This window comes from Meriones unguiculatus, chromosome 12 (genome assembly GCF_030254825.1).
Source record: "Meriones unguiculatus strain TT.TT164.6M chromosome 12, Bangor_MerUng_6.1, whole genome shotgun sequence".
NCBI classification, from domain to species: Eukaryota; Metazoa; Chordata; class Mammalia; order Rodentia; family Muridae; genus Meriones; species Meriones unguiculatus.
This window is the reverse complement of record NC_083360.1, coordinates 92,155,024-92,182,208: the sequence shown is the minus strand read 5'-3', so window position 1 is coordinate 92,182,208 and position 27,185 is coordinate 92,155,024. Positions and strand designations below refer to the sequence as shown.

General features: G+C 39.3%; 1 protein-coding gene across 7 annotated transcripts in view; it reads left to right on the top strand.

The window, feature by feature from the left end:
- The first annotated feature begins 2,204 nt into the window (after positions 1-2,204).
- The window catches only part of Ccdc88a (coiled-coil domain containing 88A), a 124,833-nt gene continuing 99,852 nt past the window's right edge, over positions 2,205-27,185 (top strand). For all 7 annotated transcript variants that reach the window (XM_021651679.2, XM_021651681.2, XM_021651676.2 and 4 more), the window contains exons 1-2: positions 2,205-2,800; positions 2,899-2,999. In XM_021651679.2, coding sequence (XP_021507354.1) covers positions 2,738-2,800; positions 2,899-2,999 — 164 coding nt within the window. In that variant the 5' untranslated portion in view covers positions 2,205-2,737. The remainder of the gene's footprint in view (positions 2,801-2,898; positions 3,000-27,185) is intronic.

Sequence of the window (27,185 nt, the reverse complement as noted above, 5' to 3'; positions counted from 1 at the left end):
ATCTTGGTGTCAGCTCTCCTTCTATACCTCACTTGCCAAATAAAGAACTGTGATTAAGAAGGAGTCAGCAAGAACAAAAGGAAAAGATTGTTTGCAACCAGGATGACTCAGGATTTGTGTATGGGCAAGGAAAGAGCAAGGCTGTGCTCTGTACCACATGAATGCGTTCTACTTTGAATTAAGATGATTTTAAAAGAGTATTTGTTTTCAGACATTCCAAAAGCAAGACACTTCTTCCTGTAACTGAACTCAAGTTGAAGCTGTAATATTTCAAGTTTTTTTTTTTCAATATGTAAAGATTTCATACTTGGGGAATAATGATGGCAACACTACCAATCACAGTAACAGAACATTTGCTATAAACTGCCATTTCAGTGAACCTCATTGTTTTTCTTGTTTTACATATGAAGAGAGTGGAACAAAAGGAAGGCTTCAGAGGTGGAGCCTCGCTTTCAGAGACACTGAGGTAGGCTCCTAGGGATGGTGCTGCTTAATTCAGTGTACAGTACAACATTTTACTGCTAAATTATGAGAGCAGAAGAGACAGCACAGCAGTTAAGAGTACTGGCTGCTTCTACAGAGGACCCGGGTTTGATTCCCAGTACCCACATACTGGATCATGGTCACCTATAACTCCTGTTCCAGGGGACCTAGTGCCCTCTTCTGACCTCCACAGGGACCAAGCACAAATGTGGAGAACAGAAAGACATGCAGGGCAAAAATTCACACAGTAAAGGAAAAGTAAAGGATGTAATAAGGTACACGTCACCAAAAGAATGACTAGCCGAAGTAAATGTAAACAGCATGCAAACGTAAAATGCGCTGTAAAGTCCCAGCGCGGCCGTTTTTGAGGAAAGGTCTTTTACACGCCGTTTTTCCCGGGTGGGATTTGGATGTGGAGAAGAATAACATTTAATTTGCTAGGGAACTGTTACATTTTGACGGGTTCACTAGTGCATAGCATAAATGATTTTTGAGACATGTTTGTCACAGAACATGGATGATTTCTAAATATTTTTCCTTGTGGCTGAGTCACAGTAGCTCAGACGAGGGAATGCCATGTTGGAAGGGACATCTCTTTTAAAAAAAATATTTGTTTATTAAATTTATTCACTTTGTATCCCAGCTATAGCCCCCTCCCTCATCGTCTCCTAATCCCCCCCCATGCCCCTTTCTAGTCCACTGATAGGGGAGGTCCTCCTCCCCTTCTATCTGACCCCAGCCTATCAGGTCTCAACAGGACTGGCTGCATTGTCTTCCCCCTTGGCCTGGCAAGGCTGCACTCCCCAGGGGAAGGTGATCCTCAGTTCATGTCAAAGAAAGTCCCTGCTCCCCTTACCAGGGAACCCTCTTGGAGACTCAGCTGCCATGGGCTCTATCTGAGCAGGGGCTTTAGGACCTCTCCATGCATGGTCCTTGGTTGGAGCATCGGTCTCTGCAGGACCCTCTGGGCCCAGATTTTTTTGGTTCTGCTGGTCTCCTTGTGGAGCTCCTGTCCCCTACAGGTCTTTTCTACATAAGACTGGAAGGGACAACCCTTAAAAATATTTCTGCTTTAGAGGTCTGATTTTTATCTTTATTTTTTAAGGAAAAGAACGGAAAACAAAAACAACCCTCTCTTCGGTCCTCCCAAGATGTGCCTTTGCTTTTCGCGGTAGTTTTCCTATTTCTTTTAGGGGGCAAGGGAGCATGCTTAGCAGAGCAAACCAAAGTGTCCGAAAGAGGATGTCTGCATCCCTCGTGTTTTAAAAGAGATGGGTTTGATTCCCTTCCCCTCACACATCAAAAGAAGGAGGGAGGAAATAAACCATAATTAGGCTTGAGCGAGCAAGCAGACAGAGCCCCCCTCCTCCTCAGCCGTGCCCATCCCCGCCCCTCAACCCTGGCAACCGTCCGGGGCGCGGGCGCGGCGCGGCCAAGCGCCGCAGCTGCAGCAGCCGCGCGCCTGCTCGCCCGCCCTCGCGCCCGCGCCGGAGTTGGGCGGCGGCGGGCCGGGCCGGGGGCGCGCGCGCTCGGGGGCGCGCTCATGCAGCGGTTTTCTTCTCCCACAATCCAGAGGCGGCGGAGGGATCTCGGCGCGGAGGGAGCGGCGCGCGCGGGCGGGCGGCGGCGGCGGCGGCGGCGGTGCTGCGGCTCTGCGGTTCCGAGGCCGTTAGCCCGGCTCCTCCGGAGGGCGGCGGCGGCGGCGGCGGAGGGGCGTCGCGGGGGCTCTCGGAGGCCGGGGAGGCGGCCGGCGAGCGCGCGGCCGCGGAGGGATGCCGAGCGCCCGGCCAGGGGCGAGCCGCGCCTGAGGCGCCAGGCTGCGCGCCGACGCGCCCGTGCCCGCCCGCTCGCCCGCCCGGTCCGGCCGGGCGCCCTCCGCCCGCACGTTGGGCTCGCCCCCCGCGGCGGCCGCTGGCTGCGCTGGCCGGCTCCCTCCGGGCGCGGCAGCCCTGACGGCTTTTTGTCTCGCGCCCCGGCCGCTCTCCTTGTCCTCCCCCTCCAGATGCCTGTTTGCTGCCCCTCCTCGCCGGGGGCACACACTGGCAGCGCCGGCCGCGGCTCGGCTCCCCCGGGGGCTCTGAGGACGGAGGCTGCTTCCCCCCCTTCGGCGGGGTTTTCCTCCCCGGCCGGGATGGACTTTCATTGATTGCGCCTTACTTGCGTGTCGGCTGACCTATTCCCTGGGCGTGTTTGTGGTACTTCCCCTTTCCCCCCTCCCGAATCTATAGATCTGTCTTTACACACAATCTGTAAGATGGAGAACGAGGTCTTCACTCCCCTTCTGGAGCAGTTCATGAGCAGCCCCTTGGTCACTTGGGTAAGTAAGACGTCCCTTATTGTATGTCTCGTTGCGTCGTCTGTGTCTGCAGAGATGGAGGTGGGCGTTCACGACCGTGGTGATCCTTCCCGTTCTAGGTGAAAACGTTTGGACCTCTGGCTGCAGGAAATGGGACCAACCTGGATGAGTATGTGGCTCTGGTGGACGGGGTGTTCTTGAACCAGGTCATGCTCCAAATGTGAGTGTCTTCTTCTTCTCTCGGTAACTTACTCTCTGAAAAAATAACGTACTTTGATTTCACGTCTTAAACCCTTAATTTGGTTCTTTGGTCGGAAAACAAACAAACAAAAAAAACCCCCAAAACCCAGGTTTAATTGGATCTGGAAAGAGCGTTATTTTTATCCGCCCACCTCGTTTATCACAACCAAGCAGTTATACCTGTTAAGACTGGGTAACTTTTAGTCTGTGACTTCGCCAGTTCTGCCTGTTTTGTCATTCATTGTCTTCAGTGCAGAAATTCAAACCACATTGGGTCATCTTTGGTAATTTGGTAAAATGACGGAGACAGAAATCTTGTCTACGAGAGGAAAAAGACTTAACTAAGTTATGTGCAAAGATGGTTTTTATTAACTATTTTAATATAAGAAGGCGTTCAAAAAATTGAAACTGGTGAAGTAACATTTCAGAAGTGAAAAATTTAATTACATTGCTGATTGGTCAGAAAGTCTTCTGTAGCAGACATTTTAAATATTTAAATTTGATTAGATGGCTTATTATGTTATTATTGATGAATTATCAAAGTGCTTAATGTTTGAGGAATTGTTTAAAGATATTTTGAGGTTTGTGTGAATAACTGAAGCCTTGAGAGCTGGGTTAGTTAAATCTTTTGTTTCTAATAATTGAGATTCTGTTAAGTAGAAATGTGTTGAGATAGAAATTGAATATTGAAAGCAGATCAGTACCCAGATCAGAGGAATAAAAATGACTCCATCTTACGGTATTGTAGTGGGGATGCATTCTAAGTACTTCGGTGGTTGACAATTGCTGAATACTGCAGTTGTGTTCAGACTTCTTAATAGATTCTCATTACAAGAATAATTGTGTACTTTTTGATTTGAAGATATTACTTTTATGCACGTGAGACATTCATGCAGTATAAATACTTGTTATTAGAGTCTTACACAATTATGTTAATTTTAGATATAGCAATTCTGTATTTTACTGGAAATTTTTGTTTTTAGATTTTCTATTTTAAGAAGTTTGTACTGGTTAGGTTTTTGTCATCCTGACATAAAGGTCTTCAGGGAAAAGGGAAGCTCAGTTGAGAAAATGCTTCTGTCCTTTTTGCCTGTAGGCGAGTCTGTGGGGACATTTTCTTGGTTACTTGATGTGGGGGGGTCCAGCTACTGCTGACAGTGCCATCCCTGGGCAGGTAGGGGAGCAAGGCAGGGGAGCAAATCAGGAAGCACCATTTCTCCAGGGGCTCAGCTTTAATTCTCGCCTCTAGCTCCAGTGGTGACCTTTTGTTCCCCAGTGTGTGTGTGTGTGTGTGTGTGTGTGTGTGTGTGTGTCTGTCTGTCTGTCTGTCTGTCTGTAGTGGTAGTAGTAGTTGGGAACCTGGAAGTAAGAAGCAATAAACCCTTTCCTCCCACAAGGTGCTTTTGGTCTTATGTTTATCACAGCAAAAGAAAAGAAGCTTGGACAGGTTAGAAGTCAAGACACAGAAAGGCTGTTTCCCTATTAAGCTCTGTGTCTTGAGGTTTGTATGCTGTTTCCATGTATGTTTGACCCTTCAGGAAATAGAGTTGTTTTATACCTTTTCCAAAGAAAATGTGTGTGTAGGCACTTAGATATATGAGTTAGCTAAAAATGTATTTTTTTCCCTTAGAAAGGAAAAAAGCGTAGACATTTTCAGGATCAGTGCATTCTTAGCAGATACTAATGGCATTACTTTTTATTTAAAATATCCTACTATTTCCTAAACAAAATGATAAGAATACTTGACTACTGTTTTAGGAAGGGAAGCCATTATGAATAGATACTCACAGTTTTCCTCTTATGTCTCTTTATTTGCTTAATTTCAGGCAGGAAAATTTGAATTTTTTATGCTGAATACTATCAAAGTGTAAATATACATGAATTGTCACCTTGATGTTTTTTATTGAATTCTTTTTCTAAAGAATATTTTTTATTTTTTTGAAACTTTGTACTTGAAGAGTGAAGAGTTAAAAACACATTAGCCTTGCCTTTTTCTGAAGAGAAACTGAGGAGGAATGGATAGGAGGTGGGGGAGGGGCTGCGAGGGGAACCTGTGGTCAGGACGTAGTATATGAGAGAAGAATAAATAAAAATTTTTTTAAAACCATCAGTTTTTGCTTTGATTTAAAATATGTATGTTTTGAAAATAAATAGTGATGTTCCAGGTTCTCCCAGTCTCTCCAGAGTGAGGACTGGTTGCTTTCTAAACCTCAAATCTACTGCTGTGTTTTCAGTTCCACCTATCAGTTTCTCTAAAAGATTTTTTTAGTGTCCTAATTTTGTTTTGAATGACCTATATAAGGGGAAAGGAAAGGAAAAGAAGTAGTCTTTGCTTTCTTAAAAGAATAATTTGTTAAAATTGTGTCAACACAAGTGTAGTTCAGTGAATTATGTAAGTGGTAGAGCAACCAAATGCCTTATTATTTTATTTTTATGTGCATAGTCTTATTAGATAGCCCTGGCTGACCTGGAACTTGCAGTGTAGAACAGGCTTGCCTCTCAGAGAGCCACCCGCTCTGCCGTCCAGGTGCTGGAATTAAAAGGATGCTGCCCATGTCTCACCACAGTACATTATTTTAGGAGCTGTATTTAGCCAGTTTTGAAACAGCTAGAAATTGTGCTGCATAGTTTACTCAGTTGACTGTGTGACTCACGACACTGTTAAGGTCCCAGTTAAAACTCTGGCAGGAAGCTAGTTAACCTAAAGATGAATTTGATTTTAAAAAGTTTCTAAATTACATTTGGTTATAGGATTTTTGAGCAAGAACCCTTTCTGAATGAGACAATGTATTTTTCTTTGTGCTCCTTATACTTCAAGTTTGTTGAGCTTCTTGGATCTGTGGGCTTCGTTTTTACCAAATTTGGAAGAAATGTAGCCATTGTTTTTTTTTAATATACTATACGCATATATCTGGTATATATATGTGTGTGTGTATATATATTACCTATGTAGTATATGTGTACACAAGCTTCTTGCTCTCCTTCTTTTGGAAGTCCAGTTCATGTATATCGGATCCTGTGGTGTGGTTTAGAGCTCACTGATGTTCGTTGCTGGGTGGTGTTGTTGTGTCTTTGATTTTTGAATAGGCTTCTGTGATACTCATGAATCCCTTCTATTTTGTGTAGTCCTACTTAATACAAATATCATTTTAGACACAGTGTGCGCTGTAGAAAGCTTGCCCATTATGTCTCCCATGTTCAGATTTCTCAGTTTTATCTCTTTAGATTTTTAAATGTGGAATATAGTTACAGTTGTCTCATTTCCCATATCTACTAATTTTATAATTTCATTAAATTGGTTTTGATTGATTTTTTTTCTCAGTTTGCATTATGTTTCTCTGCTTTTATATATCCTGCTGATTTTATTTGATGTTAAATAATTGAAATTGTATCTTCTTGTTGGATATTGGATATTTTAATATTCCGTAAAGTATAGATGTCTTGAGCTTTGTTCTGGGATGTGTTAAGTTATTCAGAAACAGTTTTAACTTTTCAGAATTTGCATTTGTATTTTATTTATGTATTTTTATTATTAGTATTATTTGAGGCAGGCTCTTTCTATATAGCCCTGCCTTTCCTGTAACTTATTGTGTAAACCAGGCTGGTCTCACAGAGATCTGGGAGGCCTGCCTCTGTCTTCCAAGTAAGTACCGGGATCAAAAGTGTACATCACCACAGCGGCTGTAAAGTTTTTAGGCTGTACCCTGTACCATTTAGTCAGAATTTCTCTAAGTACTGTGATTGGTGGGAATGGTAACTATTTGTGTTGTTACCTGAAATAAAACTGGTTCTTTCATTGGCTTTGTTTAGTTTTTTTGCAGTTCTGTACTGACAAGAACTCAGCTTCAGTGTGCTGAGATAGCTGTTGAGTCTTTTCCTAGTTCGGTGCTCACTCTGTGGCACTTTGCCTGTGTGCTCAGTGGTATTGCCCCTCAGCTTAGCTCTCTCAGCTGCCTGAGCTTCCTCCTCCCCCGCTCATGGAGTTTCTAGGCAGTGAGACTAGGCTGCTGTTGGGTTCAGGTTCGTTCTCCATCTACCAAAGATGATTATTTATTTATTTGCCTCATGTCTAATGTCTTGAAAAATATTTCATAGGTTTTATCTTTCCCTGGCTCCAAATTGTTTCAGGTAGGAAGGTAAATTTGGTCCTTCTTGTCAAGAAGAAGAAATCAGTTTGTAAACTTTAATAATTATATTTTTGCCCTGCTAATCTTATCTTACTGCTTTCATATGGAACATAGACACTTTTTGTAATGTTTTTTTTTTTTTTTTTCTGAGACAGGGTTTCTCTATGTAGCTCTGGCTGTCCTGGAACTTGCTCTGTAAACCAGGCTTCGTTGAATTCAGAGATCCATCTGCTTCTGACACCCAAGTGCTGAGATTAAAGCCGTGTGCCACCACTGCCTGGTGGAAAAATCAGACTTTATATTATAGGGAATTTACTATGTTTTTTTTTTTTTTAATCTAAAGTATTTGTTAAAAATCTATACTTCTAAAGAAGCTAAACAACAAGGAAGACCCTAGAGAAGATGCTCAATCCTCATACAGAGAGACAAATGCTATGGACATTGGAAGCAGGAAAAGACAGGGAACAGGGCAGGAGCCTACCACAGAGGGCCTCTGAAAGACTATACTGATCAAGGTATCGAAGCAGAGGCTAAGAGTTATAGCCAAACTTTGGGCAGAGTGCAGGATATTTTATGAAAGAAGTGGGGAATAAAAAGACCTAGAGGGGGCAAGAGCTCCAAAGGAGAGCACCAGAGCTATAAAAACTGAGTCTTGGGTCCCTGCAGAGACTGATACCTCAACCAGGCACCATGCATGGAGAGGACCTAAAATCCTTGCCATAGACTCAGTCTCCATGTGGCTTCCCTAGGAAGGGGAGCAGGGACTTTATCTGGCATGAACTCAGTGACAAGCTCTCTGATCACCCTCCCCCCCCCCCCGGGGGTGGGGAAGGTGTGTAGCCTTGTCAGGCCACAGAGGAAGACAATGCAACCAGTCTGGAGGAGACCTGATAGGCTAGGGGCAAAAAGAAGGGGAGGGATCTCACCTATCAGTGGGCTGTTGGAGGGGCATAGAGGGAGAGAGGGAGGAGGACACAGCCAGGATACAAATTGAATAAATTGTAATAAATGATAATAATAATAATAAAGTTAAAAAAAGAATATTTATTATATCAGTGATACAGATGTTGCCAATTTGGACCAGACCCTGAAAATTAGAAGCTGACATCTTTGTGATACTTTCTGTTAATCTGGAATTAGAATTTGGGACTCTGTTCACTGATGGGGAGTTCAATTGTACTTAAAGATAAATCTTTGATTTCATTGAGTAGCTCTTTGAATCAAAGAATGTCAGAGCTTGTGATAGCATTAGCCACCTTTAACTAGCAGGAGAGAAAAGCTCTTTAGAGCTCTAGAATGATAGGCCAGCTATTGTCTGTGCTTCAGGGCATTTTCTTACTGTAACTGAGTGAAGTAGTTTTTCTTCAGTGCTGCTTATCAGACAGATATAAAGCTTGATATCAATAAAGAAGAAACACTCTTCCTGTGTCATATATCTCATGAAGGGAGAGATGGTCTGAATGAGAGGTCATGGTTCTGTATGATATTATAAATCAATCAGCAGTGCTTTCATTTTGCTTTCCACTAACTTTTAGGGAATGGCCAGCATGGTGAGAGAGTTTTTACTCATGGCCTTACTCTAGACTGATATCTTCAGAATTATCCTGTAATGACTGACTGTTTCTCTGTGTAACTAATCCCCAAATTTGAAGAAATTATGAGAAGTAGAGAAGAACAAGGCAGTTAGTTTTAATATGGGTATACATTTAAGTGTTTCACCGACATTTTTCTTTGGAATGTTAGTAGTAGGAAACATGCTCACAGGCTAAATAAAAAGTAAGAACAACTCTTAACTGCTTTCAGAGAGATATTCTGTGACTTTCCTTTAGAATCTGTGAAACAGTTTGATACCAACTGAGGAGTAAAGTTTCAAATTTAAAAATAATATTTGAGATTTTGTTTTTCTGAGACATATAATTCAGTCTTTAATACAGTGTTTTAGTGTGACATAAAGACAGAAATTAGTTTTAAGATTTCAAGTCTAGACCTGTCATTTTTATAAATTACTTAACCAATTATCAGAGTTGGAAAATAACCTTTAATATTCTCATTTCTGATTTTACTTCTATGCTTTTCTGCATCACTATAGAGCATAGAATAATTCAATAATTATAAAAATTCAATAATCTATAAAAATAGGTTAATGAAGCTCACTAACTCTACTCTAAGTGGAAGATCTGTTCTAACATTTATGGGACCTAGAGCAGACATTCATTTACAGTGGGAAGTAATAATAAGAGACTATAAAACAAGTTAACAAATGGTTAAATGTGTCTTAGTCTTTTAACATGATACATATACCACTATATCTTTAAAGGGTTCACATTTAGAATTAGTAGAATATAGAATTTATATGTTGACAGTTCATAGTATAGAACATGATTGAAATTGAACACAGACTTTTTTTTTTTTTCATTCCTGGCTTTCTGTTACCAAAGAGAAGTTTCATGCAAAGGCATGCCACGTGTGTCCAATCCAGGTTCTTACAATCCCTTCTCCAAATTACTGCTCCTTTGAATTCATCTGTAGTGTAATCCATCCAAAGGACAAACTTGGGGGACAGGTTTTTGTGAGATTGGCTCTAAAGTGTCATCTGTAAAAGTGGAGTTTTTTAGGTATGTACCACTTTGTTATATGGACTTCTTGCTTAGTGGGAGTATGTGGCCTCAGTAAGGCAAGAGTGGATTTCAGAGCAGAAGTCTTTGGCCAGCATCCAGATCTAATACTAAGTGAGATGGATGAAGGGATGGTTCATTCAAAGATAATTTCATTAAGTAGGTAGTTTCTGAATGCTGTCTGCTGGGTGCCAGGATATGGTGGTTTCTCTACCAGTAAAGTCCGTTACACTTAGTGGTGGAAGTAAGATCTTGATACAGTGTTGGCCTAAAGAGGGAAGCAAGCAATGTCTTACATGAAACAGCTTTTATAGGGCTAGGGATGTGGCTAGGAGGAGAGCACTTGCCAAAAAAACAAAACAAAATGACAACAAAAAACTTCTTAAGGAAGACATAAGCAGAAACTGAATTCTGTGTAAAAATTTATCAGAAATGATCAGAGTAAATGGGAGGAGTCATAAACAGAAGAGCGGAAGGGAAGACATTTTAAACATGCAATAAATGAAAAGCCTGAAAATGTGAATAAACGCAGTAAAGGCTTGAGGAAAATGAAAAGATTTGCAAGGCTGTTGGTGAGAAATCACAAGGAAAGATGAATGAATGCAAGTATAGTCAGGGCAGGCCCATTTGAAGTTTGGAAATCACATATTCACATAAGAAGAGCCAGTCAGTACGATTGATTAACCAATAATCTTTAGCTACTCAGAAACTGACAAAAACATCTGTAAAGTTTATTTAAATTTGGAAATATTGGATAGAAGAAAATATGTTACAGATTCTACAGTGAGTAAATTATTTTTTATATTTATTTTACTTATGGTTAGCTTACATCATGGGCTTCATTTTGTGCATAATAAATCAGAATTACTGCACTTTATTCATGTTTTCTTCCCCAGTACACTCTGTCATCCTCATGCCTTCCCTTCTCCTCCCCCCACCTTTTTTTTTTTTGCCAATTTGTTCTCTGATAATTGAGTTGTTTAGTCCAGTGTGTGAACCTTAAGTGAGGAAGAAAACAGTGGCAGCTGAGGGGCCTGATAGACTAGGGCAGAACTCAGACTTTTCCACTCAGGAACTCTTTCCACTTGAGAACTTTCTCCCTGAGCTCAGCAGTAGAGCTATATAAAGCAGGTGTACAAATCAAGGATTTACCAAGAATAAATCATTAATTTATTTTAAAGCAATTCTTTGATATTCATACAATTTTATCAGTTATTAAAACAAAAGCAAATGATAAAGATCTGTTTACTTTTGCATAAAGAGTTAAGTCTTGGCTGAATATTTGATATTGTAGGATGTAAAACATCGTTAATATTTTTGGAGATCATCAGTATTTTGATAGGGCCATTAGAAATTCTGATTTTTATCCCAAGTTAAAATTCATTGTATGATTTTTTTAAAATGAAACTCAATTTAGCAACTCAAACAGAACTTTTTAAACTTTCTAACACTGTAACACTAATTTGATTCATTCTGAAGAATCATGCTAGGAAAATGTTGATTGTTTTTGTTTTCCATAATTAAGCCATCATTGGTTTCATATGCAGAAAGCGTTGCATAGCCATTCAGAACTCTGAAATCTGTAATATACGGTAGTCTTGAATCTGAACCCAGATGCTTTAGGCACTATGTTCATTTGCATTGTATGGCACGATGGCATGCACAATGCACTGCACAAGTTATGTTTAGAGTCAGTGTTGAAGTAAAAATTCACCACAGTGCAGGTAAGTGCTACCACAGACATCTTGGTTTCATTATACATCTTACTTTGAATTAAGTTTTGGATGCTCTGTATTCAGAAACCTTTCACTGTTGCTGGATTTTTTTTTTTTTTTTTGACCCTGTACTCAGTTATGTGACTTTCATATGGAATTGTAACCCACATTTTTAAGAAGCTGGGCTTAAGGAATATTTTGGTAGTTTTTTACATAGTAAACTTTGTCTTACCATATGAACTAGCAATCCACTCATAGGAATTTGCCAAATGAGGTAAAAACTTGCATTTATACAAAAGACAGCGCAAAGATATTTATAGGATTTTTATTCATAGTTTCCCCCAAACTGAAAACAACCATGCTATCCTTTGAAAGCTAAATGGATAAACTGTGCTCTATCCATACAGTGGAACTACTGCAAAACTTTGCATTCAGTTTTCTGACTCCAAAGTAGGGTTGTGATTCGACATTTCAGAGGATGGGACTAGGTGCTGCAGTAAGAATGAAGAAAAAATAGGCTGTGGAAGAAACAAAGAGGGAGTGGGAAATTGAAGTCAGGGCTTGGAAAACTGGATATTTGAATAGTGATTAAGGACAAAAGCAGACAGTTCCTGACAGGTACATAAGTTGACTGGAAATACCCAAAACTGAGGAGAAGCTGAATTTATTATTCTTTATGAAGCCATGACATCTCAGTTTCCACAGAAGTAGAAGTGAGTATAAATGAAAAATTAAAATGGAAAACAGGCCAGGTGTGGTAATTCACATCTTCAATTCCAGCACTCAGGACGGCAGAGGCAGACAGGTGGCTGTGAGTTCGGGGCCAGCCTGGTCTACAAAGTGAGTCCAGGATAGCGAAGGCTACAGAGAAACCCTGTGTGGGGGGAAAAAAAAAAAAGGAAAACAAAGTAATAATTAGCTAATTTAACAGTGTTATTACTAAATAATTTAATTTTATATAGAAAGAAAACTGGTAATTTATAGGTTTAGAAACTTTATATTTGCGAAATATCTCAGTAATGCTTCAGGAAAAAAATTGTTAATGTTGTCTTTTAATATGACTTAATTTTTTTTAATAAAGGCTAGAAAAGAAGTTGAAATTCACTATGCCATTGGCAACATAACCATTTCCCTACCCTGGACAGGGAAGATGTCTTAGTTTTAGGTGCCTGGTCTCAGTCTTTTATTAGGACATGGGTTATTGACAGAGAATGAAGGATAAGAAGTACAGAAACACATCTTTACAAAGTGTGGTTAAAAAGGATGAATGAACTATAGTAAAATGCTGGAGTGTAGATAGTGGGAATAGATTAATGAGCCCTGATGTTTATGAGGTAGGTTCGGCTTTTGGAGTGTGGATATTCATGGAAACCAATATATAGAAGAATTTAGATTTCAATCAATCCTTGAAGGATGACTAGATTTGAATGATTATAGAAAAGAGAAGGGTATTTATACACACATACACACGGACACACACACACACATACACACATGTAAAGTTGCATAGGCAGAATAAACTAGATTATAGCAAATTAGAAAAATAACATAATTTTGGTTGTATATGGCAATCATTTGAGAAACATTTGCAATATGCAGATTAAAAGTATTATTTTGAAAATCAGTTCGGCCTGATTCATTGTGTGATTTAGTATATACATTGGTGTTTGGTCTATAACTTTATGTAATATATTGAACATACATAGTACTGTTAGGTACTAAGAATTCATCAGTAAACCAGTACATTTTAAATTGTAGTAATGCTTGAAGCTAAGGTTAGCTAGGCTAAGGACAGGTAAGAGCAAGTAAGAAGGATGGGTGAATAAGTGTAATGGTGGTAGCCAGGTCCTAGGTGAGGTTGCCCTTTGTGCTGGAAGAAGAAGGAACAGTGTAAAGCCATGGCAAGACAGTTGGTAACTTTCTACATCAGATGTGTGAAAGACAGTATGAGAGATGATGCCAGTGCTAAAGTGGAGCAGACAATTCTTTTTTAAAGTCTGTATCTACAGGGGAAAATATTAATTTTAAAGAAAGTATTTAATTTGCCTTTACTTTTTATAACATGCAACTGAGAACATTTAAATATATAAAACATGAGTATGCCTAGCTTTCTTTGAGAACATTTCAGTAGCCATGTGTCTTAGTATTCTATTGCTGTGAAGGGCCACTGTGACTGTAAAGACCCACACCTCCTGATGCCTCTCAAGTAACACCACTTCCTAAGAACCAAGCACTCAGGTAAAAAAGCCTTGTGGGGCCATTCCGATGAGACCATTGTCCTCCCTGTACATCTGCACATTTGTTTAAGTTTTCCTTTCTGGTAAAAAGTGTTTATTTCATTTACAAATTTATTTAATATCTTAGAACTTTATGGATGTACTATTACAAATATTTATTAGGATGTTGGAATACTTGAGAGTCCGCATTAATATAATATTTATCTGGGAGACAACAATTTCCTAGAAATTTATTTGCATTTTATAAGATATTAAAATATTACATTATTGTATGTGTGTTTGCTGTAGCACACTTGTGCAGGTTAGAGGACAACTTGGTAGAATTAGTTTCCTCCTTTCACTTTTACGTGGGTGCTTGGCATCGAGCTCAGATTATCAGGCTTGTGTTGTTGGTCGGCAAGCGCTTCTCTCTGATAAGCCATCTTGCAAGCCCAATTCACATTTTATTTTTTTACTATATCTTTGTGCTGTACTTTTAAATAATTGTGAAGATGCTGAGAGGTGTAACAGCATTTCAGAGTTAGGGCAGTACTGGTTTTAGTAAATTTTACTATTATACAAAAAAACATATAATTACTCTATTTTTTAATTATTCTGTAAACCATAGTTGTATACTTTGTTGGTTGCTGTTTTCACAGAAGGTTGCACTGTGGAGCCCTGGCTGGTCTAGAACCCCCTCTGTAGCCCTGGCTGTCTTCAAATTCATAGACACCTGCCTGCTTCTACTCCTGAGCACTAGGATTAAAGTGTACACACCTCTATACCCATCCCATAATTTGTTTTTTAATTATATTCTGGAATAAGATTCTGATCTTATTCGCATAGTTAACCAAAGGGTTGTGTTATCTTTTTTCTTTTTTTTTTTTTTCTTTTTACAATGGAGAAACTTGTTTCACTACTTAATATTTGAGGTGGCACACACCTGTAATCCCAGCACTCTGGGAGGAAGGGGTAGGCAGATCTTTGTGAGTTCGAGGCCAGCTTGGTCTACAAAGTTAGTCCAGGGCAGCCAGCACTACACAGAGAAACCCTGTTTTGTTTTGATTGTTTGTTTATTTGTTTTTAAAGCTAGGCATGGTGGTATATGCCTGTAATATCAACCTGGGGATACTGAGGGAAGAGCTCTAGTTTGAAACTAGCCTGGAGTTACATAGTAAGTCTGAAGCCAGCATGGACTTTTCTTTTAAAAATATTTATTTATTATTTATTACAATTTATTCACTTTGTATCTCACCTATGGCCCCCTGCCTCATATCCTACCAATCCCACCCTCCTCCTTCTCCCCTAGGCCCCTCCATTAGTCCACTGATAAGGGAGGGCCTCCTCCCCTTCTCTCTGACCCTAGCCCATCAGGTCTCATCAAGGCTGGCTGTATTGCTTCCCTCTGTGGCCGGGCAAGGCTGCACTTCCAGGAGGAGGTGATTAGAGAGCCAGCCACTGAGTTCAGGACAGCTCCTGCTCCCCTTACTAGGGTAGCCACTTGGAAACTGAGTCTGTGAGCAACATCTGAGCAAGGGTTTTAGGTCCTCTACAGGCATGGTCCTTGGTTGGGCTATCAGTCTCTGCAGGGACCCAAGGGCCAAGTTTTTTGTTTTGTTTTTGTTTTTGTTTTGGCTCTGTTGGTTTCCTTTTGGACCTATCTGCTCCAGGTCTTTCTACTTCACCCTTCTTTCATAAAAGTCCATGTACTCTGCCCAAAGTTTGGCTATGAGTCTCAGCCTCTGCTTCGATACCTCAGTCAGTAGAGTCTTTCAGAGGCCCTCTGTGGTAGGCTCCTGCCCTGTTCCCTGTCTTCTCCTGCTTCCAATGTCTATCGCATTTGCCATTCTAAATGAGGATTGAGCATCTTCCCTAGGGTCTTCCTTGTTGTTTAGCTTCTTTAGGACTATAGATTTTAGTATGTTTATCCTGTATTATATGCCTAATAACCATTTATGAGTGAATATATACCATGTATGTCTTTCTGCTTCTGTGTTACCTCACTTAAGGTGATCTTTTCTAGTTCCCACCATTTGCCTGAACATTTCATGATTTCCTTGTTTTTAATAGCCGAGTAGTATTCCATTGTGTAAATGTACCACGATTTCTGTGTCTATTCCTCTGTTGAGGAACATCTAGGTTGTCTCCAGATTCTAGCTATTACAAATAGAGTTGCTACGAACATGGCTGAGCAGCTGTCCTTGTTGTATAGTTGAACATATTTCAGATATATGCCTAAGAGTGGTATATCTGGGTATTGAGATAGCACTATTCCTAATTTTCTGAGAAGGTGTCAGATTTCCAAAGTGGTTGTACAAGTTTGCATTCCCACCAGCAATGGAGGAGGGTTTCCCTTTCTCCACATCCTCTCCAGCATGTGTTGTTACTTGAGTTTTTGATCTTAGCCGTTCTAATGGGTGTAAGGTGAAATCTCAGGGTTGTTTTGATGACTAAGGAGGTTGAACATTTCTTTAGGTGTTTCTCTGACATTCCATATTCCTCTATTGAGAATTCTCTGTTTAGCTCTGTACCCCAATTTTAATTGGCTTACTTGGTTTGTTTGTGTTTAACTTCTTAAATTTGTTATATATTCTGGATATTAGCCCTCTGTCAAATATGGGGTAGGTAAAGATCCTTTCCCATTCTGTAGGCTGTCGTTTTGTTCTGATGACAGTATCCTTTGCTTTACAGAAGCTTTTCAGTTTGATGAGGTCTCATTTATTGATTGTGTTCTTAGAGCCTGTGCTGTTGGTGTTCTGTTCAGGGAGTTGTCTCCTGTGCCAATGAATTCCAGGCTCTTCCCCACTTTTTCCTCTTAAGAGGTGTAGTGTGTCTGATTTAATGTTGAGGTCTTTGATCCAGTTGGACTTTAGTTTTGTGCAGGATGATAAATATGGATCTATTTGCATTTTTCTACATGTAGACATCCAGTTAGACCAGTACCAGTTGTTGAAGATGCTATCTTTTTTCCTTTGAATGGTTTTGGCTTCTTTGTCAAAAAGCAAGTATCCGTAGGTGTATGGGTTAATGTCTGGGTCTTCTGTTCGATTTCGTTGATTGACCATTCTGTTTCTACACCATGGGCTTTTCTTTCTTTCTTTTCCTTTTTTTTTTTTTTTTTTTTTTCAAGATGGTTATTCTGTGTAGCCTTGGCTATCCTGGACTCACTTTGTAGATCAGGCTGGTCTGGAGCTCACAGAGACCTGCCTACTCTGCCTCCCTGGGTGCTGGGATTACAGGTGTGCACCACCAAGCCTTTTTCAGCATGGGCTTTTCAAACCCTGTCTGAAAAAAAATTCTGTTCCTTCCTCCTCCAAAGTATTTTTTTTTTTTATATATTAAGAGTGTCTTACTCTTCTTTTGTATGTGATTTTGAGACAGGATCTTATACTGAGGCCTAGGTTGTCCCAAATATTGGGATTTTTAGACATCGGATATCACACCTGGCTTTTTAAAAATATATAACCCAGGGTGGCTTCCAAACCCTGGTCCTCGTGCCTGTTTCCTGTAGTTTGCTTACTGGCATGTGCTATCACAGCCAGCACATTAAAAAGTGGAACGGTTGTGTTATATCCGTATGTCATATGGATGCTCCAAATCCAGAAGAGTATTTGCATTGTTTTGGATCTGGAGTTACTGGCGATTGTGAATTGCTCTGCATGAGTGCTAGGAACTGAGCTGGAGTCATCTGGAAGATCAGTACACACCCTTGACTCCTGGGGCATGTCTCCAGCCTTCTTTTCCCGTTTAAACATTGTATGCATGCATCAGTTTGGTGTCCTCAGCTAATTTGAACGTATTGTAAATCTTCCATCACTTATAAACTGATGGAAGGGCACAAACAGCTTCTTTCTTTCTCTTGAAGACTCTGCTGCAAGTTTGTTTCTGTATGTGTACCTTTCCTCTAACCTGTTTCAGTAGATCATAGCTTTTGCAAGTATTGCATTTGTTTGTCTGGACCTTTTGTTTCATATTTATTTCTTTTTATTATATTTCTTTGTTTTTCACTTGTCTCTGACAGTAATAAGTATTTTTTATCTTGTTTTAAATTGGTGGTTTTATGATGTAATTAGCATTACTCTGTCTGAAGTATTTTACTGGCATATTGAAAAAGACAAACCAACTATTATATCAGCCCACTTTTAAATTTGTTGTCTCTAGACTAGATCAGCAAATATGTTCCAAGTTACTAATGGAAAAAAAAACCTCTTTGACTTTGTTTTAAGGTTCAAGGTTGGTGGATTAAAGCTCCATCACAGATGAACAGGCCAAGAACATGAGTGAGTTGATTTGTCTAATGTAGTGGTTCTCAAAGTGAAATCAGCAAACCCTTGTCACCCTAGAGTCTCTGAAGGTTGCCTGTGAGGTCAGAATTACTTTTATACTGTTAAGTTTCCTGCCCACCCTGTGTGCTACAAAATCATTGATTATGAAATAAAGGTTGTGCTAGGTATGTGAGTTCAAGATACTTGGTCTGTGTATGGGTGTTGTGCCTAGGTGTATGTGTTTGTTGCCCACAAAAGTCTGCATAGAGTGTCTGATTCCCTAGAACCAGCGAATCAGATAGTTGTGATCCATTGAGAGGGTTGATGCATGCTGGAGAGGTTGTGGAGAGAGGGGAACCCTCCTTTATTGCTGGTGGGAACATAAACTTGTACAGCCACTTTGGAAATCAATCTGACACTTTCTCAGAAAATTAGGAATAGTGCTTCCTCAAGATCCAGCTCTACCATTCCTGGGTGCATATCTGAAAGATGCTAAACCATACAGCAAGGACATTTGCTCAGCTATGTTCATAGCAATGTTAGTCATAATAGCCAGAACCTGGAAACAACCCAGATCTCCCTCAACTGAAGAATGGATACAGAAATTGTGGTACATTCACACAATGGAATACTACTCAGCTATTAAAAACAAGGAAATCATGAAATTTACAGGCAAAGGGTGGGAACTAGAAAAGATCATCCTGAATGAAGTATCCCAGAAGCAGAAATATATATATATATATATATATACACATGATATATATTTACTTGTAAGTGGATATTAGGCATATAATATAGGATAAACATACTAAAATCCATCTTCCTAAATAAGCTAAAACAACAAAGAGGACCCTAGGGAAGAGGCTGAAACCTCACTCAGAAGGGCAAACAGGATAGATATCAGAAGTAGGAGAAGACAAAGAACAAGACAGAAACCTTCCACAGGGGGCCTCTGAAAGAATACTCATCCGGGTATGAAAGGAGATACTGAGACTCATAGCCAGACTCTGGGCAGAGTGCAGGAAACCATATGGAAGAAGAGGGAGATAGAAAGACCTAGAGGGGACGGGAGCTCCACAAGGAGAACAACAGAACCAAAATACCTGGGCTCAGGGGGTCTTTCAGAGACAGATACTCCAACCAAGGACCATGCATGGAGAGGACCTAGAGCCCCTATTCAGAGGAAGCCCATAGATAGCTCAGTTCCTAAGTGGGTTCCCTAGAAAGGGAGGCAGGGGCTGTCTCTGTCATGAACTCATTGGCTGGCTTTTTCATCACCTCCCCCTGGGGGTGCAGCCTTGCAAGGCCACAGAGGAAGATGATGCAGCCAGTCTTGATGAGACCTGATAGGCTAGTGTCAGATAGAAGTAGAGGAGGTCCTCCCCTGTCAGGGTACTAGGGAAAGGACATGGGAGGAGATGAAGGAGAGAGTGTGGGACTGGAAGGAGATGAGAGAGGGAGCTGCAACGGGGATACTTAGTGAATAAATTGTAATAAATAGAAAAATTTAAATTTCTAATACAATAATGAAGATATAACCCACATAAACAAAAACTTAGTAGAATGCTTCCAATTTTATAAGTAGAAAGGGACTGTGGAATTGAGAAGTTCCAAAACTGCCAGCATAATATTTGAAAGGTGTGGGGTTGGGAGAGGGCTCTGTGGTTCAGAGCATTTGCTTCTTGTGCAGAGGACCCGGGTGCTGTTCACAGCACCTACTTGGTGGCTCACACACACCTGAAACTCCAGGTCCAGTGTACACAAGTGAGGCACACAAGTGATATGAACATACATACATGCAATGGACACATGTATACACATATAATAATCGTAATTTTTTAACTTACTAAAATTATTTGAGTGTTTCCAGAGGACATCAATGGAAGACTCCTGTCCTGTTCCCTCTCCTCAGCTACGTCCAGTGTCTAGTCTATTTGCCTTTCTGGATGAGAATTGCACATCCTCCCTAGGGTCCTTTTTGTTTCTTAGCTTCTCTGGGTTCGTAGTTGTAATATGGTTATCCTGTACTATATGGCTGATATCCATATCCATACTTATAAGTGAGTATATACTATGCATGTCTTTCTGGGTTTGCGTTACCTCAGTCAGGATGATCTTTTCCAGCTCCATCCATTTGTCTGCAAATTTCATGATGTCCTTGTTTTTAGTACCTCAATAGTATTCCATTGTGTAGATGTACCACAGTTTCTTTATTCATTCTTCAGTTGAGGGACATCTGGGTTGTTTCTAGACTCCACTCAGAGGATTGAAGCAGATTCTGAGACTCAGCCAGATTTTGGGCAGAGCGCATAGTCTTATGGAAGAGTGGGGGGATAGGACTTGGAGAGGACAAGAGCTCCACAAGAAGACCAACAGAGCCAATAAATTTGGGCCCTGCGCAGACTGCACCAACTAAGGACTATGTATGCATGGAGAGGACCCAGGCCTTGCTCAGATGTAGCTGATAGGCAGCTAAGTCTCCATGTAGGTTACCTAGTAAGGAAACCCAAAGTCTGTCTTTGAAATGAACTGCCTGCGGCCTGCTTTTTGATCACTTCGCCTGGGCAAGGTGGCCTTGTGTGGCCGCAGTCCTGAAGAGACTTGATAGTCTGGGTTCAGTTGGTAAGGGAGGAGGGCTCCTTCTTTGTGAGGACTAGCAGACAGGGATTGGGGGAAGAGGGAGAGAGGGAGAGACTAGGAGGAGACTAGGGAGGGGGCCTCTGATCAGGATGTAAAATGAATAAAAAAATTTTTAAAGGAAAAATATTTGAAGAGTTAATGTCTAACTTAAAAGAAATATAGAAGTAGCTCAGTGGTAAAGTGTTTGCCTAGCCATACATACACCCTTGGGTTCCACACAGCCAGGAAAGAAAGAAAGATAGCATAGGCCTTTTGGCAGTGTAGACAAACCCAAAGGTAACTATCTGCATAGCATTAGGCTTTTATTGTTGCTGTGTCTCTGTGCAGTTTAAAAAAACAAACAAAGAAAACATTGCTTCTGTTTGTTAAATAAGTGAATTCTTGGCTGCACTGCTAACTCTGGGCTAGCAAAACTTAAGTTTTTTTTCCCCCCCCTTCAACTTTTGAAGAAATAACTTGGTGTATCTGAAACTATGCTTGTAATCTCTGTGGTGGTTTGTTGCATATATTTCCAAGAGTGACTGTTTTGTTATATGAAGATCTCATTAGTTAACATAAATGAATGTATTATGTAGATTTATACTGCTACTATTTGATTGAATTGTTGCCATACATAATGTTTGAATTTATGACAGAGTAAGAGGAGAAATTAGGCTGAAGGGATATTTTTTAAAAAAGGGGAAAAGTATTGATGAGCTAATGTCTAAAGCGCTCAAGGATGAGCTACTAGTACTTAGATAGTTCTTGATGGCGATGAAATTTGCCTAACTAGTTGTTTTCATAAAGCAAATATTTTGGTTTATGTACATTTCAATTTAGATATATAAATTCATTATTTCAAATGTTTCATAATTAAATGTAAAGGTGTGTATTTACAAAATGTAAACTATCACAAAACAAAAAACAAAAATTGTATACAAGTAATTTTAAGTTAGAGTGGCATGATAAAAAAAATATGCACACACGTTGCTAAAGCTGATGGTTAAGAAACAAAGTTTAACCACAAGCACAGAACAGATGGCCTGAGAAGAGACATAACAGGCTTGGAGTCTGGGTGGAAGAGCAGAACACTATTAAAACTATCAGATTTCTGTTTTTCATAGATATTAGTCAGTGAATAAATAAATACATAATTCTGGTTTCTAGCAGCACAAATTTTAAACTCTTCAAGTTGCGAACATGCAAACTTTTTCTCTACATATTTCTTAGTATTAAAATTTATGTATGCAGTGGTAGATACCATGTTTACCTGAATATTTTTTAGTTGGAACTAATGCAGCTTGTAAGTAGGTCATTTACAAATAACTTGTTAGAGGCTCTGCTTTACCGAAAAATTGATTAAGCCTGTTACTAGACAGAGTTGACCTATATTGCTAGATTATTTGCCACTAAAATCTTCTTTTTTCCTCTTGTCAAAGAGCTGGTTGGTTTTGGTTAGGTTGCTGTGGAAATGCTGTGTTTGGTTAGAAAGTACTTGTCCATGCTGCACATGCATATTGTTTAGTAGCTGACCTTTTTAAGGCTCCAAAGATAATTATTTTAAAAAGCAGAATGCTGATGGAGGGGTCTTATAAAAATTATTATCATTCTAAATTAATCTTTTTTAGCATTTGAAATATAAAATGAAAGGCAGCTTATTTAGAATACTTTAGGCTATATCTGTTTTTTTAGAAGATTCTGGAGTTTTTTTTAAGAATTGTACTAGATCATATATATGTATATATACAACATATATTTAAATAACTTAAAGTATACAAAGGAATGGGGATAGTTATGTCTATTTAAGGTATGGTTTTTTTATAGATGAATTTTTTTATCAGTGACAGTATCAATAGCTACATTATTATTATTACAAAATGTTTAGTGTAAACTAGTTATTCCTTTTCCCAGAATCAATATATTTTGTGTGATTCTCTGAAAATTCATCCTTTAATAGTAAGATATTTTCATGGGTGTAGAATTTGAGATTCTTAGAGGTTGTTTTGCCCAAGCCCAAGAGCACTTTTTATCGCATAAAGATCACATCCTTGGGATACAAAGGTCTGTTTCCATGGCCTAACATATGTCAGTATGACTTTAAATTAGGCATCAGAAACCTGAGCCTTTTAAATGAAAGTTTATTGCTCTTTCTGCTCATGCCTGGAGGGCTTAGTGTTATCCTATTTTCCAAGTCCAGAATGTTTGATTTTAGAATTGTGATTTTAGAACTTATTCTAACCAAGTAGGAATCTCTCAGCTCTATTTTCATAATAATAATAATAATTAGATACAGGGTAGATTAGAAACTAAAACTGGTGGGGTTCAGAGTACCTACGTCCTGCCTTATTCAAACAGTTCTACTTTCTGTTAAGACTTTTAACAAGTTTTCTAGATCATAGAAACTTCCTTAGATCTCATGTATGTACTTGAAAGGTTTGTAGGTACAAAGCATTTTTTTTTGTATTTTTATTTTTGTTTTATTTTTTTCTATTAATTACGTTATTTGTTTATTTTACATTCCTATGATAGCTTCCTCTCCCTCCTCTCCTCCCAGTCTCTCCCTCTCATACCCACACCTCCAATTGAGCCCCTCTTCCTCTTGTCCTCAGAAAAGGGAGGCCTCCCGTGGTTATCAACTAGTCCCCCCCTTCTTTGCCTTTTCTAGCTTAAGTTGTTGTTCTCATTTCCCCTCTAGTTTCTAAAATAACTTTATCTCATATCAGTGATATATAAAAGTGTTGGGGATGGTGACACCCTGAACACTCTGGGGAAGGAGGATTAGAGGTTTGAAGCCAGCTTGGGCTATCTATGAGTTTCTGTGTCAAAAAAGCAACTTCTTTTTTGTATATCTAGAATTATCTTGATTGTTAAAAAGCAGTTTTTCTCAGAAAATTAAGAAAAAACCCAAGACCCTTAAAACCTAAAAATTGTGTTTAATGTAAAGATTTTGGTCAAAACAAAACTTAAGGTATGAATACATACAGATTCTTAGAAGAGTAAAAGAATGTTGAGATGTCATGTGTAAAGTGCCAGGCATTAAATTTAAAAAGAAGTTTCAGACTTTGAGATCTGGCTACATTCTTGTCATGTTCAAGGTGTTGAATTGTACTCTATAATATACATGGGATTATATGTCAAGTATGTACAATTATTTTAACATTTGTACATTTTTGGTAGTGATATTGAAACCTTATTGTTAGATTTAAGTACCTATATTCATAATAAAACATTACTGTGATAAACTGGCAGGAAAAAGCAAGCACATCTTCTTTAGCTTGACTGTTTACTGTGAAAACAGGATTTAAAGATCTCAAATAATACAATATATAGTGATTTAGTATTCATTTGGGTTTTTATAGATAAACTGATGAAACCTTGCTGTTGGCCTTTTGTTTTCCTAAATGATCTTGTAAAAGAAAAATCTAAAAGAGAATAAAACAAAAGAGCTCAATATATATTTTTTTAATGGTGACTTTCTGACCATGCTTCTGTTTGTATTTGTTTGCTATGATACATAATCTGACTTTTGTGACAAAGTATCCTTATTTTTATAAGCAGCTAGTTTTAGTTGTTGTTTTTACTTCAGAGACTTAAACTGCTTTTCTATTTAAATTCTCATTTGCCTTGGGCTGACTATTCATTGTTTCCCTTGTAGTAAGCATGAGTAAGTCACAGTTAAGGTTTGGCCTGGCTTAGCAACATTCAGTGTTTTCCTTTGTAGATCCCATCTGTGGTTTAGGAATCTTGGTATTCAACAGAATGACTGTCGTCAACAGTTACTTTGTGTGAGACAAAAACTTTGAGAGTGACAGTTTCAGGCTGCCAAGTAGATAGAGAATGACAAATTAATAATTGGTATTAGAAGCAACAATTGAATAAGAGAAAGAAAAAACCTGTGTGTATGTGAGTGAGGTAGTGGTGGCGCACGCCTTTAAAAGCCCCAGCACTTGGGAGGCAGAGGCAATCAGATCTCCAGGAGTTCAAGGCCATCCTGGTCTACAAAGTGAGTTATAGGACAGCCCAAGCTACACAGAGAAACCCTGTCTCAGAAAATCAACCAACCATCCAAAGAAACAAAAACAAAAAAACAAACCCCTGAATAGTCAGTGATAATTTATTTTTATTTAGTCCACAATATTTGTGTCTGTAATTATGCTAACTCCTAGAAAAAAAAAGTTAATGTGATACCATGCTTCTGTCAAGGAGCTTTCTGATTAAACGAGAGAACAAGAGTCAGAAAAACATAGGCTAAAATTATGTACCAGGGAATAATTATTATACCAAGTCTTAGACCTGGGAGAATATATAGTCTGATATATTGAGGATGATTTTTAGGAAATGTAGCAGTATAACTCTATTGATATGTAGGATTTGAAGAAAGCTGTGACAGAAAATTCCTGGAGTAATGTTTGTTATTGACAAGAGCTGGTCATGTCAAGGACCCTAGAGCTCAGACGCATGGAGGAATAGCAAAACTGTCTTCTGGTTCAAGTATGGATGTTGACAGTATATAAAAAATGTCTTCTTTGTTTTTTCCTTTGATGTTTATGTTTATGACATTCTCCTACAGAGACTGCTCTTACCAAGATTAGCCAAACCCTCCTTCTTGTTTATCTGTATGTGATAACTCTTCCTCCTGGTCCTGCTGTATGCAAGAACTCTGTCTCTCTATCACCTCCATGCTGTGGCTTCTCCAGTTGTGAATCCAGACAACCAGCTTTCTCTCAAGCTTTGTGTCTGTGTCTATCTTTTTATTCATTCCTTTGTTGCTTCTAGTTAGGTCTATCATGGCAGCCATGCTGGACATAGCATTAACAAACTAAAGGAGAAAGATCAGATTAGATTTCAAAAATAGAGCTACACTTGGAAGTTGGGTATTTCACTAACTAAAAAACGGTGTTGTGGTAATTGGCTATCGATACAGAAATGCTACAAATTTTCTTTAGGAAACTTTAAGAAGACTGACTCATAGACAATGCTTAAGAATCAATTTAGCATGATCGCTAAAGAACATTACACAAAATTTGTCTGTATATATACAGTGATAGTAGTCTACTACCAAGCACATTAGTTACTTTTCTTTATTCTGTGACCAATATACTCAAGGATGGAAAGATTTCTCTCAGTGTATGGTTTCAGAGAGTTCTGTTCATGTTTGATCCCATTTTCTTAGGTAAAACATCATGGCAGTGGGGGTGTGTTGTGGAGGATAGCTTTTTACGTGGTGAAGGCTCAGGAAGTAGAGAGATAAAACAGGAAGTGGCCAGGGATAATACAAAAGACCTGCCTTAAACATTTGACATCATTCAAAGTCTCCTCTAAGGCTCAAGGGAAATATGCATAAGAAGATAGAAAAGCAGGAGAAAGACTTGCTGGAAAGAAGGGTTTCCTAAACTGATTTCCTGTGAGGATCAGGAACCGAGGAGAAGTGGGTAAGTGATGGTGGAGGCCACACAGAATCCCGGCAGTCAGACTCCAAAGAGTCTCAAGGTGCAGGCCTAACTTTATTATCCATTGTGACAACCTCTAAAAGATTGAAAGGCCAATCATCCCATCCCATCCTAGCCTAAGGCAAGTAATGATCAATTGGGTGGTGCAGCTGTGAGGAGATGGGGAGACTGCAGTGATACTGCAGCAAAGCAGTAGCATTTGGGTCTCCCCTAGGTTCACTGCCTGTCTAGTCTCAGGTTCTTGGCTGTGTAAGCAATATCAGGCAAGGGTTCCATCCCATGGAGCGGGCCTTTTTTTTTTTCTTTTCTTTCTTTCTTTTTTTTAACTCGTTTGTTTGTTTCTTTGATATTTACATTTTCTTGAGATTTTATGTTTGTTCTAGAATCTAGATATCAATGCTCCATCAGCTAAGTAAGTAGCAAATATTTTTTCCCATTCTATAGTTTCCCTCCTTACTTGGATGACAGTTTTCTGAACTATTCAGAAACATTTTTAAAATATTTAAATATTTAAATTTTGTATATTAGTGTCTTGCCTACATGTGTGCACCATGGCTGTGGAGGCCAGAAGAGGGTGTTGTTTCTTCTGGAACTGAAGTAAAGGGTAGTTGTGAGTCTCCATGTGGGAGCTGAGACTGAACCTGGGTCCTCTGTAAGAGCAGCAAGTCCTCTAACTGCTGAGCCATCTCTCCAGGCCCAAGTAACTTCTTAACTTCATTTGGTCCCTTTGTCAGTTGTTGGCCTTATTTCCTGAGCACTTGTGTTATTTATGAAGTCGTTATTATGCCTATGTCTTTTTCTTGTATCACTTGTAGAGTTTCAAGTGTTCTGTTGAAGGCCTTGATCCAATTGGAGGTGGTTTTTATGTACAGTGAGAGAGAAGGATCCAGTTTAACTAGTACCTTTTTTTTTTTTTTTAATTTTTGGGAGAGGGCTTTTATTCAAAGTGCATGCTGGAGTCTATGTAAAAAGTAATCAGGTGGCTGTAGTTAAATGGGTTTATATCTAGTACTTCATTGTGTTCCAGCAGTTTGTGTTTCTGTTTTTGTGCCAGTACCATACATCATAGTACTATGGTTCTACAGTAGAACTAGAAATCAGGTAATCTTAATTCTCAGAATTGCTTTGCCTATGCAAGAGTGTGCTTACATATGAACTT